Below are 17,468 nucleotides of genomic sequence, written 5' to 3' on the forward strand. Positions count from 1 at the left end.
TCCATTTATTTTTTTAAGAGAATGACTTTAAGATTAGGGTTGAGATATTTAGACTCACCAATTTTACACTTCCAACCAAGCAGAGTTCTCCTCAACACTACCTCTCACCCTTTCTCCCAGCCACATGTCCACACACACACACACACAGGCCGGGGTGCACGGCTCTTTGATGTTGCCCATAGTGGCTCGGAAGGTTTAGTTTCACTCCTCGCATGTATCCGTTCCCCTGGCGATGAGAGGTGGGCTTGGCTACAGCGGCGAGCCTCACCCGCTCTCGGACGAGCGCTGGCCTCATCACCACGGTAGCTGCTCTCTCAAACCCCGACCTTGACCTTCCCAGCCCCAGTCTTAGGTTTAGCTGCTTTATCACACTATCTCCAGGCATTTAAAAATACTCCTGAAACTGGATGGTTTAACCCGCTTTTACGCTGTTCACATCAAAACTGGATGAAAAAAAAAGCTTAATCCATCTTATCTGTTGACTGTCAAACTGCTCCGGCTAAAACCTACTCACAAAAGACAACTAGGTCACAGGGGGAAAACAGAATTCCCGTTTACGGAAGTCTGGAATCTGGTAATAGACTTGGGAGGAGATTCAGGAACACTTTGAAATAGTCCCTTAGAGTAAAATAATTGCACTTTTAAAGACCCTAGGTAGCTAACACAAATTATGTTTATATGTTTACAGTCCTGACTTACTTTATAGTTAAGCACACTCCATTTGAAACTTTTGTAAAAAAAAGAAAAAAAACATACTGGTTAAAAAGTGGAACCAAATTGATATTCATGTTGGGACAGTTTGGAAAATAATTGTGTTTTAACTCTACGTGTGACCATTATCAATAAACCTTTCATCAATTACTCAGTCCTTCTGACAGAACAAATAGCAGTTATATCCTGTAGATGTCTCTCAAATTTCAAATACATTCAAACCAAGGAAATCCTGTGAAGGATAGTGTTGTCCTCTAGATGTTATTGGAGATTTTTGATATCTTTGTGGGAGGACAATCATTCTTTAAGTTTTTTCCTACTTCACTTTACATACCATCAGTAGACATGGCTGCACTTGTCCAAGATGGATGCTTCTCTGATGCTTGTCAGTGTGCTTGCCTGCTAAACTTCAGCACGCCTTTGATCAAACCCAGCGTCTGACAGCCTGACTCCGTGATAGCACACAAGCACAGTATTTGTGTCAATAATTCCTGTTTACAGTCACTCTCGCTGTTCCTGTGTACTGTTTGTCCAGCATCAATCATTAGCTTTCAACTCCGCCAAGCAAATAAATCCGTACTGTTGGAAAATCTCTACTGTAACTTCGCATGAAATCAAATAACTTTTATACAAAGGGTTGGATTTGTGGTGTGTTTTAGCCTGAGGGTCCCTCCAAGGCCCTCTGGACTAGAATGCCCAGGCTAGAAGCCCCCTAATCCCCTTCGGCCAGTTAGACTCCCCCCCCCCCCCCCAGCTCTCCACTGTCTGAAAACAAGGATGAACTAGAGGGCAGCCCCCCCACACCCTCTTCTCAGCAGTGTGCATGTGGTTGCCTGGAAACTTGCTCTGCAGAAAGAGTCAACTTTCTCCCGCTGTTCAAAAGGGGGGCGGGCAGGGGAGGGGAAGGGAAGGGGGGGGGGGGCGCCAGCAGAGGGCTCTCGTCTGGGAGAGGAGGAGAGAGGGAAAGGGGGAAAAGGTCCTTCAGTGTTTTAAAACAAGTGTCTCGCCCAGAGATAATAGTGTGGCGGTGGGTTATAAATGAGGCATTTTGTTCACTTGGGCCTGATAATGGCGGTTTGGGGGGAAGGGGAGGAAAGTTCATCGCTCTCTTATCAAGGCGCTGTGACATTTCTCCTTCAGCTGTAAAATTTCATATCACATATCTCTTTTAAAGATGTAGCACCTTTTGTTGAACCGATACAGAACATTCCATTTCACCCCTATATGCCTCACTCTCACCATATATTAATATATGTCCCTTTTGGCGGCTTGTGTAACCTGCTCTTACCAATAGCGAGGGGTTCAGCTCGGAGATTTATCTATGAATTGCCACACATGGGCTGTTGAACTCTGAACTACAATTACTTACAACAGTTGATCTATTTTGCTATAGTTCTCAGACTTTTTGGGGGGGGGATCCACCACGGTTATGTTATCTTTGAATTCAAAACTACAGTTGTGCTGGTTATGTATGATAGTCTGTTTGTGTGGATCTACATGTTATTTCAGAAGTTAGATTCATCCTCAGTAAACCTGGCATTACTGTTCTTCTACAGAGGTCAGTGGATGATCTTTGACCATTAGCAGATTCTTTACATAAGAAAGAGAAAAAAAATCTAATTCCAGATGTATGTTACGCAGCAACATTTGCAATCAAATACATCTGCACATAATCACAGATCATCACTATTGCAGAAATACACCAATCAGGGGTTGTTTATACATAGAAATGTGTGAATTATAATTATTACATTATTATTCATGACTTTTCATTTATGTTTCATCTGAAAACGGCAACCTTTTTATGGACTGCAAGCAGTGACTGTCGGCAGAAACCAATGGCCCTCCTTTATTTGTAACTGTAGGTAGGGCTGAGACAACGCTGTCATTGTTAATAAAACAGATTTAAAAAATGAGGGCAGGGTATCATTTGGGATGTGGGGCGGAGGGGTAAGGGGGTCTGCTAGTGCCACCAACACTAACCATCTCTTCTTTAAATCACACCAAGATGGCTCTCTGCCAGAGAGAGGCGCTTGTTAGTATTCAGTCGTACGCCAGTGAAGGGAGAGATGAGTCCGCAGAGCCATAGAAACAAACAGATCCCAGCATGGAGCATCTTGGGTGCTATCTGAAGAGGATCTCTCCACACAAAGGGACATTCATTGGTCTGCCAAGTATCTGTGGAGAGCAGGAACAGACCCTAGAGTCTAGCGACAGATGATGATCTTATCGAGGGACGGGGGTGGGGTGGGGTGGGAAAGGAGAGGAGAGGAGAGGGAGAGGAGGGTCTTTAGTCACATCATCAGGTCCCTCTTGCCAAGACTCTGGCATTTCAGTATGATGAGCGACGTTGAGAAGAACAGGGACTATGTTTGTTAATTACTTCTGCATCTCATTGTAACTTTCCTTTCTAAGACAGATCCTGCTTATTACTTGGCACTATAGGGTTAAATACCCAGTATTTCATTCTGTAATTGTGTGACTAAGACAGATTCATTGATCTCTTATTTAGATCACGGAAGGGCAAAAGATTGATAGCGCTTACTGTCAGCTCCAGTAAGATGACTTTAAAATACTGATTAGTAATACTGACATACATAGGATGACAATTAGGTCAAAGTGAATTTTAGCATTTAATTATTTTTGTATGTTTGCGTCATAATGTATCCATCTTCATCGAGTGCATTAAATGTACTTGTGTAAATGCCTGTGGAAACTTTAAAAAGCTTCGTTTTGAAAGCTTATTATTTTTCCACTGGTATCTGCAACAGATGTGGCGAGCCAGCTGGGAGCCAAGGTCCTCAGGCAACATTTGGTACAGGACACAAACAACTGGCACCCAAACCCCTTAGATCACAAACCTCCAGGAGTCATCCCCCCTCTCCACCCCCCCTCTCCCTCACGCACTTACATACCCCTGCTCAATCCACCCCCCCATCTCAAACTAACCCCGCTAAAAACAGGAGCGCAGATCTCCTCCGCTGGGGATGAGTCTAGCAGCGAGTCAAGCAGGGCTAAACAGGAACATGCATCCAAAGGCTGCCTGTCTTATCAGAGGACAAACAGAATGCATCAAGCGGTGGCTGTGGCTCTCAGTGAGCTCTCCTCTGATGACGACCAGCTGTGCTCCAATGTTTAATTATTTCCCCCTAATGAGCTTAGCCACCTTCCCTTACACCGGCAGGGACGCCGTGTGCTGCAGACGATATGGGAAGGAGGGGTGGGGGGGGGGGGGGGGGGGGGGGGGGGGGGGAGGTGCTGGGGGAGGGGGGGGGGACTCACTCAGTTCCTCAAAAGAGTAAAGTTTAGACCGTCTGCCTGTTGTCCGTCTGACTGATTTAGCATTTGCACACAAAAAAAGATTACATGAAGTCATTCCGTTTACATGACATTCAGATCCCCAATGTGTAGCTGCACATCTAAAATGAATATGTTTTGTGCCAACCCCATTAAGGGCCAAACAAGTTAAAAGAAGTGAAGTCAGACTGCCCTTGTCATTGTGACCTGTGCTGCTACAACAGTGATCAGCCGTGATTAGGCCAGGATCACCCAGGTTGGTATTTAGGTAACAGTGATGTAGCCAATCACCTCGCTCTGTTTATGCATGAGGAGAACTACATAAGAGCATTTCCATACCCGCCGATTGACACAATGGCGTGCTGCAGATACAAGGCTGATATCTGCAGAGTGGAGCTGAATAGCTTGTTATATCAGAGGAGCTTTGTAAAGTTCAGTCATCATCGTTTCTCTCCATTCAACATGCCCCCAGGGCCTTTTCATAACCCCTCTGCCTGCACAGGTTGAAGGCAACAGCAGACGTACAGTGTGTTTACCCATGTGCAGCTTTGCTGAACACTGTGTGCTGAACAGAAACAGTGTATATGTATGAATGTATTCCCGTTTCAAAGGAGCACACCACTGAAATCCTTTACATCAATCCACCATGTATCTCATGAACAAATCTTATTATTATTTACTGGTACTTTTACTCCCTCCCCAAAAAGTTGATATGAAAATTAAATGTAAATGAGCTCTAAATGTCATGATCCAAATTTTGCAGGGGTTAAAGTAAGGTTAGAGTTAAGTTAGGATCACAAAACTAACAGAAAGAAGATTCAGCAGAGCAGCCTGCCTTCAATAAAAGGATGATGAGTTATTGTGGGTGAAGGAGTCCTGGTGGTTTGGCATGGTTGGAGAGTGTGTTCCCACTGAAGATAAAGCAGATTGCACTTGAGGTCCGAGGGTTTAGAATCCTCCAGAGCCTGAGATCCTTCTTGAACCAGGCCACTCAGTGTTGTCAAGGTGACCGGCCGGAAATGTGCACTTGAGGAGCTGTATGACCCCCCCATCCCCCTCGCCTACCCCCGTCCTCCAACCACCGAACCACGGCCAACCAGCGGTCTGTTATCAACTATTTGGTTAATCACTGTCCCAAAAAGTACACTGAATCTAAGAGATAAGATAGTAGGGGGTGTTTGCTGGGGACGGTTGGAGGGTGTAGCTGTGCTAACAGGGGTATCCGGTTACAGAGCTAATTAACCGGTCTGCACAACACTAACAAGGAGAGGGGTGTGTGTGTGTGTGGGGGGGGGGGGCAGCGGCGGTCTTCCTGGAACAACAGAAATAGTCCGGCTTCTGCCAGCCATAAGGCCTGCAATGCTTCCATCTGATTATCACAACACCAGACACCTCTCAGGGAAGGTTAGCATGCGGAGGTCCTGGAGAACCGCTTAAAACAGATAACGGATGACTAATGTGCGTATTCCTTATAATATTTCAGACCTAACCTGTCCTGTATTATTTGACAGATTCACAAAAGCTCCAATGACTGCAAATCTATATCCAAGATGTGTGAATGTAACTACAGGGGATTTAACCAGAGTTTTCCAATTGTGAATCCGGTCCAACGGTTTAGCATTAGACCAAAAGGACATGCATACAACAGGAAAGTTTGTCTTAAAAGTCTCATCTTGGCTTACCTCATCTTATTCATTGTCTTAAATGGCCTGCTTTGAATGAACTGATTTTAAATCATTGCATGACTCATCAGTTACCGGAAATAAAACGAACAAAATGGCTGACTTTGAGGATGTTGTGTGTCTTAGGAGAGCTGGACGCATTCCTGAAGGATGGAGAGCGACGCATCCACAGCCGGCAGCAGCTCCCTGTCGGAACCACGTGGGGACCGTTTGACGGGAAGATCGAGATGAGTCCTGATGGCATGGTAGGTTCTGTTTGGGTCTTCTCCTTTTTCTTTTTGAATGCAGTCTTTGGATCTGTCTGCCTTTTTGCACAACTGATTCCTTACTGAACTAACATCACAAATATAATCTCTGCCCACGTTCAACAAACGTGTTTGAATTCACAGTAAGATCATTTTCAGCTTGGGATCGAAGTTTGGAGTTTATTGACAAGAAAGTTAGTACTGTGTATCTTACTTAGAGATCTCAGACAAGATTACTTGAAAGTTTAGAGGTTGCAGCTTATTCTAATATAAGGCAACATGTCCCTCATGACAGTATTGTGGACCTATAAACCTTGACCGGCTGACTGACAAACAGGCCCCAACAGCAGGGCTTTGAAATGCATCCAATTTTACAATTTAAATCCGCTAAAACCCTGTTTTTCAACATAACATTTTAATTGGTGGATTTTGAATTTTGTCCAGAACCAAAATAAAAGGAATTACCATTACTATTTAATGCTGTTCTAAACCCAAATTTACAGTTGTCAGCTAGCTAGCCTCTCCTTCCCAGCAATCCTCGTTTAGTTCCTTTCACAGCTGAAGCTGTGTTGACCTGGTGCTCTGGTGACGAGAGGAGTCCTCTAGGGGTTGGCATTTCATTTTGCATTTGGATTAATTAAGAAATTCTTATTAAAAATTGTAACCAATCTCACATTCATCCTGTTAAGAAACATACGGAAAAGTCCACCAGGATTTTGGACTCGGAGGCCCCGTTCTGCCGGATTTCTTTAACTTATAACTTTATTAAATCATTCTGTGAACAGTTTTTGACTGTTTTCTAAGCTCCCCTTGTGGTTTTGAAGTCATCAATGGCTTTAAATAACTTGCTCCGTCTCACAGCCATGAAATATGGAGTCCTTCTCCCGGCAAAGCCAGTTATCCTTGGCAGAGAAAGTGATTCCAAGCAGTAACACCTCAAGTCTACTATGCGGTGTGTGACATACAAATACAACTTTCTGCCATCCCTGATTGACTTTAAAAGACAGATAGTGAAGGCAATGTCCACCTAACCCTCAGAAGAAACACTTTCTTGCGTAGTTTCAGTTGTGCACCGTTAATATGTTTTCCTTTAACAACCTTGTTGGAAAGTTAAGTTCAGCTGACTAACCGCTAAACTAACTAGGTTCTCAACTGATCGCACATGCTCAATAAGCTCCTGGCAAGTGTTGGCAGTGCTTAACTAACAGCCCCTCAGTGGATTCCAATCCTCCCTTACAGATCCTCCTATCTCTGGTTTGTAGGGAGCCAGGTGCTGGTCTTCACCTGTAATGGTCTGTGGAGGGGGGTGGGGGGGAATGGAGAATATGCCAAGTCTACTGCAATTAAAGGGAAAGGAAAAGCTCTGGCATATTGCCTTTAAGGATCTTGTGTGTGTCTATTCTCAGGGGTATACTTTCAATGCTTGAGCGCTTGCCCTGCTCTCTCTTAAGTCTCCTCTCTCAAATGGGGTACTGCCTGTTAGCCGCTTCCCACAATACCTCATTAAAGCCTGGGTCAGCTTGACTGGCATATTTTTGTATTATTGAGGTATCTTGAAGGGTTTTAATATGAATGTATTTCACGTTAGACAGGCGCTGAGCCAGAGAGCTAGCATCTATCAATGTCTTTGGTTTCAACAAGGGAGACCATGTCTTTGTTTTAGAAAACTATTTTTATATGATGCCTTTGGTGATTTAGCAATTCCTTTGTATGATACAGGCCCATTGGCAAGATCTTTAACTAGGTATCCTATCTGAGTTATTTCTAGTGGGAGCGGATGGGGATTTTTCCGCTTGTTTCCACCCATGTATGTTTAATGATAAAAACAAGCTGGGGTGTCTCACCTGGAGATATAGCTCCTGAAGATGTAAAAGACTGAGCGGTTTGAGGGGGGAAGACGCCCAAAAAGTTTATCTTAAAGAAAACCGTCACTTTTTATAGTTCATTAATTCCAAAGTGTGACGCGTAACGGAGATAAAACAGGGAGTTGAGAGGGCAGGGAAGTAGAGAACAAGGCTAGACTTGGTACGTGTCAGGTCAGGGAGTATCCCTAAAGAAGGCCAGCAGGCATTATGAAGCATTTCAGGTAGAAATAAACCCTGATTTCTTCACGAGTCTCTACCTCACCCAAGAGGCGCTCTCCATCATTCTTATGAAGGATCACCTCCAGAGACTATTAAATCTCTCTTTTCCTGTCAGATTTGGAAGCGATTGAGGGGAATGAAGCACCCCGTGGCAGCCAGGTGTAGTGTGGTAGTGTTCTTGCCACCTCCCGTCACCTGTCTAATACTCGCTGCAGACCTGCCTGCGTGAAATCAATATGGCCTCCCTGAGAAAGAGAGTGTTTATTCTCAGACTGGAATGAGATCAAGGTTTCTTGTCTGCCTGCTGCATACGTAAGTCTATCTCAAACTGTATGAAAAGCCATCCTTTACTGTCCCTATTGATGAGCCATTTTTATTTTTATAGAAATAAAAATAAATACATGGTGCCTGCAATATTCACCAAGGTTTCTCTCCAGGAACAGCGCAACAAGAACTCATTTGTAACTCTCTTTTCTTGCGGTGCTCGGGACTGAGTGTGTCGAGATGTGTGGGTGAGTGGTGTTGAGGCAGGCCCCCAGGGGGGAGCCAGGCTGGAAAGCTGGACAGCAGGCCAGGGAGGGCTTGTCTCTGAGGGTCTGCTCCTCCTGCTGCCGTGGGTCTCCGTGGCTGGGTCCATGATGGAGAGGAGACTGGGAGAAGAACAACGAGTGGAGCGTTACAGATGTCCAGGCTGCCTGAGACAGGGAGAGAGACAGGGGGGGGGGGGGGGGGAGAAAGGGAGAGAAAAGCGACTTGGTGAGATAGAAAGAGCGAGAGAGCGGGGGAGAAAGTGAGGGGAGAAGAGAGAAATGCTGTGGAGGGAGAGAGGGGAGAAGAAAAAATAGAGCGGGAAAGGCATGACAGGAAATCTGGGCATCTGCTGGACAGAGATAGGGTCACATCTCAAGCGTTTATCAAAGAGGAAAGCAGATTTCACAGCTGATGTGCTGAGCGTGGCGGGCCGCAGGGTACTGGGTGTGGGTGGGGAGTTACTGGACTGCAGTTACAGTTAGCGCACTGCTCTGTTCACACACTCCAGACCAGGCCAGACAAAAAGCAACACCCGTCGTAGATGAGGTACGAGTTACTTGTGTTTTAGAGCTAATGAGTTGAAAAGATAATATTGTGTGATGTTATTGATCTTCATAAGCTTATTTTACTGAGTTCAGGAGTGCTGAATACAGGCTCACGGTCATGTTCATCAAATGCTCTGGACCATAGAGCTCTGAAGGACAGGCAAGGGACTAAAAACAACATCATGGCTGAGGGGGTGTGTACGCGTGTGTATGTGAGGAAAAGAGTGAATACAAGAAAGAGAGACAGAGAGGAGGTGGGCAGAGAACCACAGAGCGGGAGAGAGAGACCCATGCTGTGTGCCGTCGTCAGTACCCCGACTGTTCCACCCACACTTTTTCTCCTTCCTGACTGATGGAGCTGCCACAAAGTAGCGTCATCCCTCACCCCTCTCTCCCCCCTCCCCCCTCCCCCTCTCCTCTCCTCCCCCGCCATTCCTCACTCGTCTCCCTGATCAATCAGACAATTAGAGTCCAATTACAGCCCGGCCCCAGCGCAGGTGAGCGACGAGCACTCTCAGCCCGCCACCGCCAGGCCGGCCTCGCGCACGCGGCCTCGCTCTCCAAATTAACGCAAATTAATAGTGACACTCAGACATAAATGTCTGCAATCGGGGCTAAATTGCCAGACTGGGTCAAAGCTATTGAGTAGCAGGTGTCTTGAACGTGGTAATTATGTGAGCTGGACTGGACCAGGGAGAGCGTGAGAGGCCCAGGGCTCGTCTGCAGAGCAGAACCTGCAAGCCTGGTGCCCATCTTGGGTATTAATAATTGATTTGGAGGCAAGCTATTAATGAGCCACAGATTACGTGGTTGTGTAGTAAACGTCCGTAGACGAGGACACGTTGGAGAGCTGTCTCCTGTTCTGTTTGAGGCTCAGCTGATTGTTAATAGAGTGCACAGTGCACTGCTACAGCCAGGATGAGATTCCCAGGGATTTGTGCTTTCGGCCAGGTCCTTACCTACCTGCTCTCGGACTCACAGGAATCCTAGCATTCCATGTGTGACAATTGACCATGGAGATCTAAAGCAAAGCCTGCTCATAGATAATCTGATGGGCTCTGAAGGTATTCTACAATCCAATGGATGGTGGTCCACTGTCTGTGCAGCAGTAAACAGGTGAAGTTCCATCGATATGAGTCTCCGTTTACATCACAGGGATGTGGAGTAAGGAGCTGACTTTGAAGAGTGATTATTTGTATTGTCAGGAAATTCGTTGCACAATGACATCTACTCTTTCTTCCCATATGGTCTGTTGTATACAATAGTGTATTCAGTCTGTTATGGTGTGTTTATATGCAGAGAGGATGTGGAGGCTAAGAAACAGCTGTCAGAAGACTCATTTCCTGTGAAGCACTAGCAAGACAAACACTGTGTCATGTTCAATTTATAATTTAGTATTGTTTTATATGTTAGCTACAGGAATATTGAATGTGCAAATTGGAAGCCACCTAAAAATTGTGGAGTCTGCCACAGTGAATTTTATCATCTTGGGTAATATATGTGTTCTTTTAGGAAGAACCTCTTGTGGTCTGTGAGCAGAGAGTGTTACCTAGTGGAGAGAACTGACAAGATACTGTCCTAATTTTTTGCCTGAGAGAGAGAAAGGTAGGAGCTGTCAAAAACAGTTTTTTATTGAGTAATTCGGTACAAGGTTAGGAATATGGGGCCTGGGCACCGAAAAAAGCCCCACAAATTATTCAACCCATCACTCAAGCAATTTATCTCCTTCCTTTGCCCACCCTCTTTTCCCAATATGTTTATTGTTACCTACCCCTCCTAAACTTTAACAAGTGGTGGCAGGATTTTTCCGCGCGAAATTATATTTTTCTTCTTGTCACTGCTTCATTAATCAAGGGGAGGCATTCTGAAAAATGTTTTGTTTTGGAGGCTGCAATCTATTTTGTGTGTGTGTGTGTGTTGTTGTTAATCTGCGCCTGTGGCAGGTTTCCCCTCAGAAACGGAGCTCTAAGCAGCGGTATCGCGGGCCTATTGTTGTAGCCTCTGTCATAGCAAGGAGAGGCTGATGCAGGCCTGGGCTCGGCTGATAAGGGAAAGAGGATTCAACATGGCTGGAAAGGAGAATCAGTGGGACTTGAGAGTGGAGTACGGATGGGGCAAACGCTCTCGCACACACGCACACACACACACATGCTCAAACACACAGGCTCTTGCACGCAGTCACACATGGGTGTACACACACATGCACAAATCATCATCATCATCATCATCATCACGACACTGGCACATGCCCAGGCAATTATTTACAGTAACATCCAATTACATATGCAAGAAGACACCGCAGGATAGGACCACTATGGGGCTGGCAAGGGGATTGCCACAGAAACGGCACACAAGCAAATAAACCTAAAAACAGAAGTTATATTTGTTTGATTTATATAAACATTTTGATTTAAAGGTGGACTATCCTTTTTAATCTCAAAGTTACACCCTGTTGTAAGAAGCATGAAAAGCCCAGCATTGTCAGGACTAACAGGATTTGCATTTCTGTGTTGGACACACAAATCATTTTGGCAGCAAGAATGTGGCTTCGTCTAATGAAATAATGGGCCCAAATTTTAGGCGGAGAACCAATTTGTGATTGCATGCATCAATTATTTCTTGGGCTTACACCAATATCAAGACCTTGTCTGATGGGTAATATGGTGATTATCTGGCTTACTTGCTGTCTTTTTGATGTCATCCATAAAGATACAGACATTATCAATAACGTGTGTGTGAGTGTGAGGGTCCATGCCATCACACTGATCAGGCTGGGAGGACTCTTGTTTCAATAATGTCCGTCTATTCTCTCAATTACGTGACCATATCTAGTCAGACGGAGATGTATCTATGTTCGGTGGGGTGGAGTTGGCATGGTTGAAGGGGGGGATGAAGGGGATAACTGTGTGGTTCCTTTCCTAAAGTTTCCGTCCTGCGGTTCCGTAGCTAGAACCCCTAAGGTACCCATGGCGCCCTGTGTGTGAGGTTCTCCAAGGTTCCGTCTCTGCGCTCACCTGGCCCCTGCTGTTTTCCTCTGTGGGATGGGAGATAATACATGGTTGACTTGATCTACAAGTGAACCTGACATGTCCCTGTCCTTACATCACAGCACAACTCCCTAACTGATATGGCAGGTGTGCCGATAAGCAGAGCAGAATTCACTGACTGGCTTTGTGTTTGCTGCTGCTGCGACTGCTGAGTTTACTCAATCATGCCAAAGATACGCCAAAGGTAGCATTATACTAGTGTTAATAGTGTAATATACTGGAGAATCACTGCTTCTTTGTTTGAGATGAATCTGATTAATTATTTGTGGGCTGTTATTTTTGCGATGATTGCAATAATGTGTAATAATTATATGATAACACCTAATAATAAACAGCTATAAATGTGTGTTTTCTCTCATAAATTGACTTTCTCATAGAAAGTAGTAAAAAGAATAGATATCTTAATAAAGAAAAGGCTTTTATCTTCCTCGGTTTCCCCCAGACTAAGTCATCCATGGTGAGAGAGGAAAGACAGGAGAGTACAGGGGAGGTCAGCCTTGTTTCAGTTTCCTGGAACGCTGCTCATGTCTCTTTAATAAGCTGTTCTCTCCTCAGCGCTGTCCTCCCAGCAGCAGAGCACTTGTTACAGGGCCACAGCACTTCCAGCCTGGGTCAAACAGACCAATCAAATACAATTATTATCAAAGAAGATTTTTCTGAGATGTGTAATTCCCATCAGACTTTTTACAAAAAAGCGCAATACAATTTTTTGGCACCATCTGCGATAAGTGTTTGTGGAGGGCCTTATGAGTGCAAAAGGCCAAGTAGAACTAGGGGCCAGAGAGAGGGCGTTCTCTCCAGGGAATGTATTAGGTTCTGGGGGGCTGGTGCTCCTGCCTCTGGTGGTGGGGTTGGGGTGGCTGAGGGGGATGGGGGGCGTGCCGGTGCTTCAGGCCCCCAGGGTGTCCGCTGTCAACCAGAGTCCCAGAAGAGACAGGATTACACATGTCTGAGGGATATAGTCTGGCTTAAAACACACTTTCACCTCTGAGAGGTGCAGAAGGCAGCATATGGTTTTCGTTTCAGTCCCTAATAAATTAAAGCTAGGCCTAATACTGGGAATAAACACCATGGGCTTATTTTATTTTTACCAGAGCAGATCATGCCTTTTTCTGAGTGACCCACTATCAGCCCAAATCTGAAATGTTTATAAATGTCAGAGCGTGTTTATACCTGATATAGACCGGCCTTTACGTTGATAACGTTGAGCTCAGATTCAGATAAACTGGTAACCAAGCAGTGACATTTCACCCCTAGCAAAGTACTTGAAAGCAGTCAGAAAGCAGCTCTGTTGCTTCTGTAGTAGAGCTTGAGCTTCTATCATTGCAAACTAAAACCTTATTCACATCATGGACGGGTATGTTTTTTTTGTACTACAAATATGCAGTGTGCCATGCCAAATCAATGGAAATGACGGCATACCATGGAAATATTCAATGCAATCTCAGGAGGAGAAGAAGGGGGGGTAAGGAAGCGAGTGAGAGGAAGTTGAGTGGTGCCAGCTGCCTGACCATCTGTCACTGTCGTAGCCATACTTCAGATATGTTGAAACAACTTCCCTGAGAAGTGCTGAAGATAATCCTTGATTGTTTCCATATCCAGCTCCTAGGTAGGTAGCTCTGCACTCTATAGTTTTTGCGGCGTCAGTTTTGTTTATGGTGTTTGGTAAGATGTTTTTGGTTCCAAGCAGGCAGGCCGTTTTCATCTTGATGTTTCGAGGACCTCTGAAAGCATTTAGCCGTTTTTTGTTGTTACTGTATCTTCGTTTAAAAGAAGTTCTTCCAAGTTGTGTGTTTTGTTCCAAGACTGTTTCCCAGTCTTAAAGCCAGCTACACTTCTTTCTGTTCACTGCCAGACAAGAAGGCCTCAGAATGTGTTTAGCCCCAGGGTCTCAGCCCCTGTCCCATTCCATACATTATTTAGAGTCTAGTGGCACGTCTTTCCTCTCACAGATCTGGCCTGGGTGGCTAGCTGGGCTGTGCTTCTCTCTTTCTTCTTGGCTGCTCTGGCTGGTGAGTGGAGAAATGCTCAGGCAGTTGCATGCTTCAGTTCCTCCAGAGCACCGAGGAGGACACCCACCCCACAGGGAGGCAAGTCCCTGCTGCCAGGCCCTGATAAGTCCCACCCCGTCCCAGCTTCAACCTCCATCTCCCAGACCGAGTCTCACACCCCAGTCGAAGCTCCAGTCCATCCAGCCTCTACCCCAACCCCAGCTCCTGCCACAGCCCCAGCTCTTGTCTTAACCCCAGCTCCAGCCCCAACTCCAGCCTCACCAGGTCTAGCCCCAGCCCCAGCCTCTTCCTGGTCTGCTTGGCTTCAGGCCCTCTAAAGCCCAGAGAGAAAGCCTTGTCAAATGACTCCAGATGGATGAGCAGCAGCAGCAGAGGGGGGGGTGGAATGAAAGTATTCCATGAAAAATGGCGATTAGGTCTGCTATCGTGTCAGGGCTTGGAGATAAAGAAGCCTGATAGGCTGGGCAGGAAGAGAGGAGGCCTGGACAGTGTCCACCCCCCTCTTTGGTGGTCCAACACCACATTAGGTTGTGTGTATGAGGCTGTCAAAGCAGGAATATTATACTACAGGGTCGTCAGTAGACTAATTGGGTAACAAAGACCATTCCCAGCCCTGGAAACCCATCTCCTAACAGCCCGTGTGCTGAAGCTCTGATAAGGAAGTTCACGTCTAATGCATTTAGCAGAGGGGCAAGTTCACCGGCTTTATCTTATTTACTTACCTCGGTGTAAATATTGTCGGTCTTTAAAGTGGATTTATTAAGACCTAATTTCTCTGAAGTGCACATCAGGATCAAACTATCGAATGCTGCGTCATGTGATCACGATCAGAAAATATGCAAATGTGTGAAGCCTGCATCAGTTTCTTCATCGTTACTGTAGTTTAAGAGCAGACGTCATCTTTGTTTTCCCCCGCAATCGCTTTTTCTTTGTTACTGTTTTTGTGTGTTTAGATTTCGGTTCATGACACCTCGGGTTCTTACTAAAAAATGACTTTCCATTATGAATCCTTTCCTGTAACGTAATGCTAGAAAACATGCTGGTGGAATGCATCCTCAAAGTACTGGCTTTGCGGAGCAGAAAAGAAGAGTTCAAAAGAATGCATTAAAGTTCAATACCTAAAGGGTGGGTTGAGGTTTATCTCCAGGCAGAGCTTTATTCAAACATCTCGCCTCACATTGTCCTTATTTACTCCAAAGAGGAGGGGATATTTGTGACTTTTTATTGGTTGACAGACTATGGCTTTCTCCTTCCTCTTTGATGAAAGCCCTCCTACATGCTTGTGCTGAGTGTGTGTGTGTCTTGGCCACCTGTCCCATGGTCTGACCCCTAGGCTGTAGTAATACCCATACAGGTGAACATCGCTGGCTGCAGGCTTTCCTTTATGTCTTCACCTCCCTCCCGACGCTCCAGGACTCAACCCACACTCACATGCAGAAAGATCAAACATGTCGCTCCCAATTGAATTCAAATGGAAAATTCAAATGATTCAAACTGGAGGAACTGAGGCATGAGATGTTGCTGCTCTGACCGTAGCAGAGCACAAGAGAGACCTCTGTGTGTGTGTGTGTGTGTGTGTGCTATACCTCCCAGTCATTATTAAACAGTGAAACATGCATTACAAATTTGACTTTTCTCTTCTTCTGAACTTCAAATAGTGTACATAGTGATGCATAATATTACTCACCTGCAGCACACATGTAATAATGTTGGATCTCAAATGAAATGTTTGTGTCAGCTTAATAGGTTGGTGAACATCAGGACAGCTGTTAGAGGAGAGGAGAGGTGAGCTTGTCTGGAGGGCAGGCAGGGCTTACACTAAACTGGATGGCGCTGTAGTTGGAGCACCTCACGGTGCCTGGAGACCTGGTAGAGCAGGATGATTGGAACTACCTGGGTCCCTTTCCCTCTTTTTCATTCCCTTTTTTCTGTCTTTTTCCTCCCCTCCGTCTGTCCTCCCTTCCTCCATGAATGGAAATGAGCATGGGCTGTAAATCTGAGATTTTTTTTTTTAATGTATATTATTATTTTAATTGTTTTAATCAATGGTCATTTAAGGAAACCCTTTGTTAGGTAAGGTTCATGAGCAAGGCAGACAAGGAGCATTTAATACATATTCCTAGTGTACAATCGTTTTCAGTCTTTGGGTAAAAAAATAGTAAAATATCAAAACAAATGATTATTCACAGTTTATGTCAATAATATACTATACCTTGCATATCTATGAACTTGTGTCAATTCCAATGGACTCAAGTAACCAATAGTCAGTGTGGGAACTTTGATGCTTAAAGCACAGTCAGCAGGATAAAAGGTCATTTAAATGAGAAAATATTTATTTACCCCCAGTGCTGCCATGATAGCGACCAAATAAAGGCACATGTGCACATTGATGGGCGTCCCTTTAAAGATTCCTGGAACAGCACTGACTTTCAATTTAATCGATTTAAAAAACGAAAAGTCAATTTAACAAAGTTGAAAAGAAAAAGATGGGGTCGGGGGGAGTGGGGGGGAGCATTCTCTTGCACTCAAGCAGCAAACTAGCTGCCGCACAGAGAGAGAGAGCAGGGAGAGATTTCTGCCGAATTATCTCCCACCTCACATTTGCTCTTAGGCAAGCAGTTTAAAAGCCAAGCGATTGAGCCAGTGATCCAATTTGAAATGCAGAAATGATTAGAGCAGCTTGCCTCATTTCATATCGAAATTCTCTGATTTATGACAGGGCACCAGCCAAGAACCAACTCCAAGGGGAATTAGTGCGCAATTTCTGCATATTTCTGTTATTTAGACTCCCAATAGCAGATGCTATGGCTTGGGAAAAAAAGGCACCAGTTTGAAAGTATCGTTTCATTCCGGCATATGTAACCACTGCCATTTATTTTAAAAAGAGAGAGAGAATGACATAAAAAGCGGACCTGAGAAATTGAAGTATTCTGCTGTTTAGATGAGATTGTGACGGAAAATGTTTTTTTAGCTTACAAATGAAAATCAACACAAGTAGACATAGACAGAATACAACACAGCCCCCTGTGCATGCAGAGAAACAGTGAGAGTGAGAGAGGTTCTGACCATTTTATTCAACAAAAAGACCCTTGCAACCAATCTGTCCTTGAGGCTAAGAAAATATTAATACAGAGGATGATAACGAGGGCTGGAGGAAAATCTGCCTTAATGAAATTTCCAGTTGACCACATGCAATTTGTTTCATCATAGCGAGCAACTAATTGCAATGGACGTTATCAAGGTATGTGTGGGTGTGGGTGTGGGTGCGTGTGTGTGCTGTCTGCTGTAAACAGTCTGAAAAAAACAGGTGCAAA

The 17,468-nt window shown here is 44.9% G+C and overlaps 1 protein-coding gene across 1 annotated transcript in view; it reads left to right on the forward strand.

Annotated features, from left to right (window-relative positions):
- zfpm2a (zinc finger protein, FOG family member 2a) overlaps positions 1–17,468 on the forward strand; it is a 106,993-nt gene that overhangs the window by 44,899 nt on the left and 44,626 nt on the right. Inside the window, exon 4 of the mRNA XM_047042858.1 lies at positions 5,817–5,935. Coding sequence (XP_046898814.1) covers positions 5,817–5,935 — 119 coding nt within the window. The remainder of the gene's footprint in view (positions 1–5,816; positions 5,936–17,468) is intronic.

This window comes from Hypomesus transpacificus, chromosome 2 (assembly GCF_021917145.1).
Source record: "Hypomesus transpacificus isolate Combined female chromosome 2, fHypTra1, whole genome shotgun sequence".
Lineage (NCBI taxonomy): Eukaryota > Metazoa > Chordata > Actinopteri > Osmeriformes > Osmeridae > Hypomesus > Hypomesus transpacificus.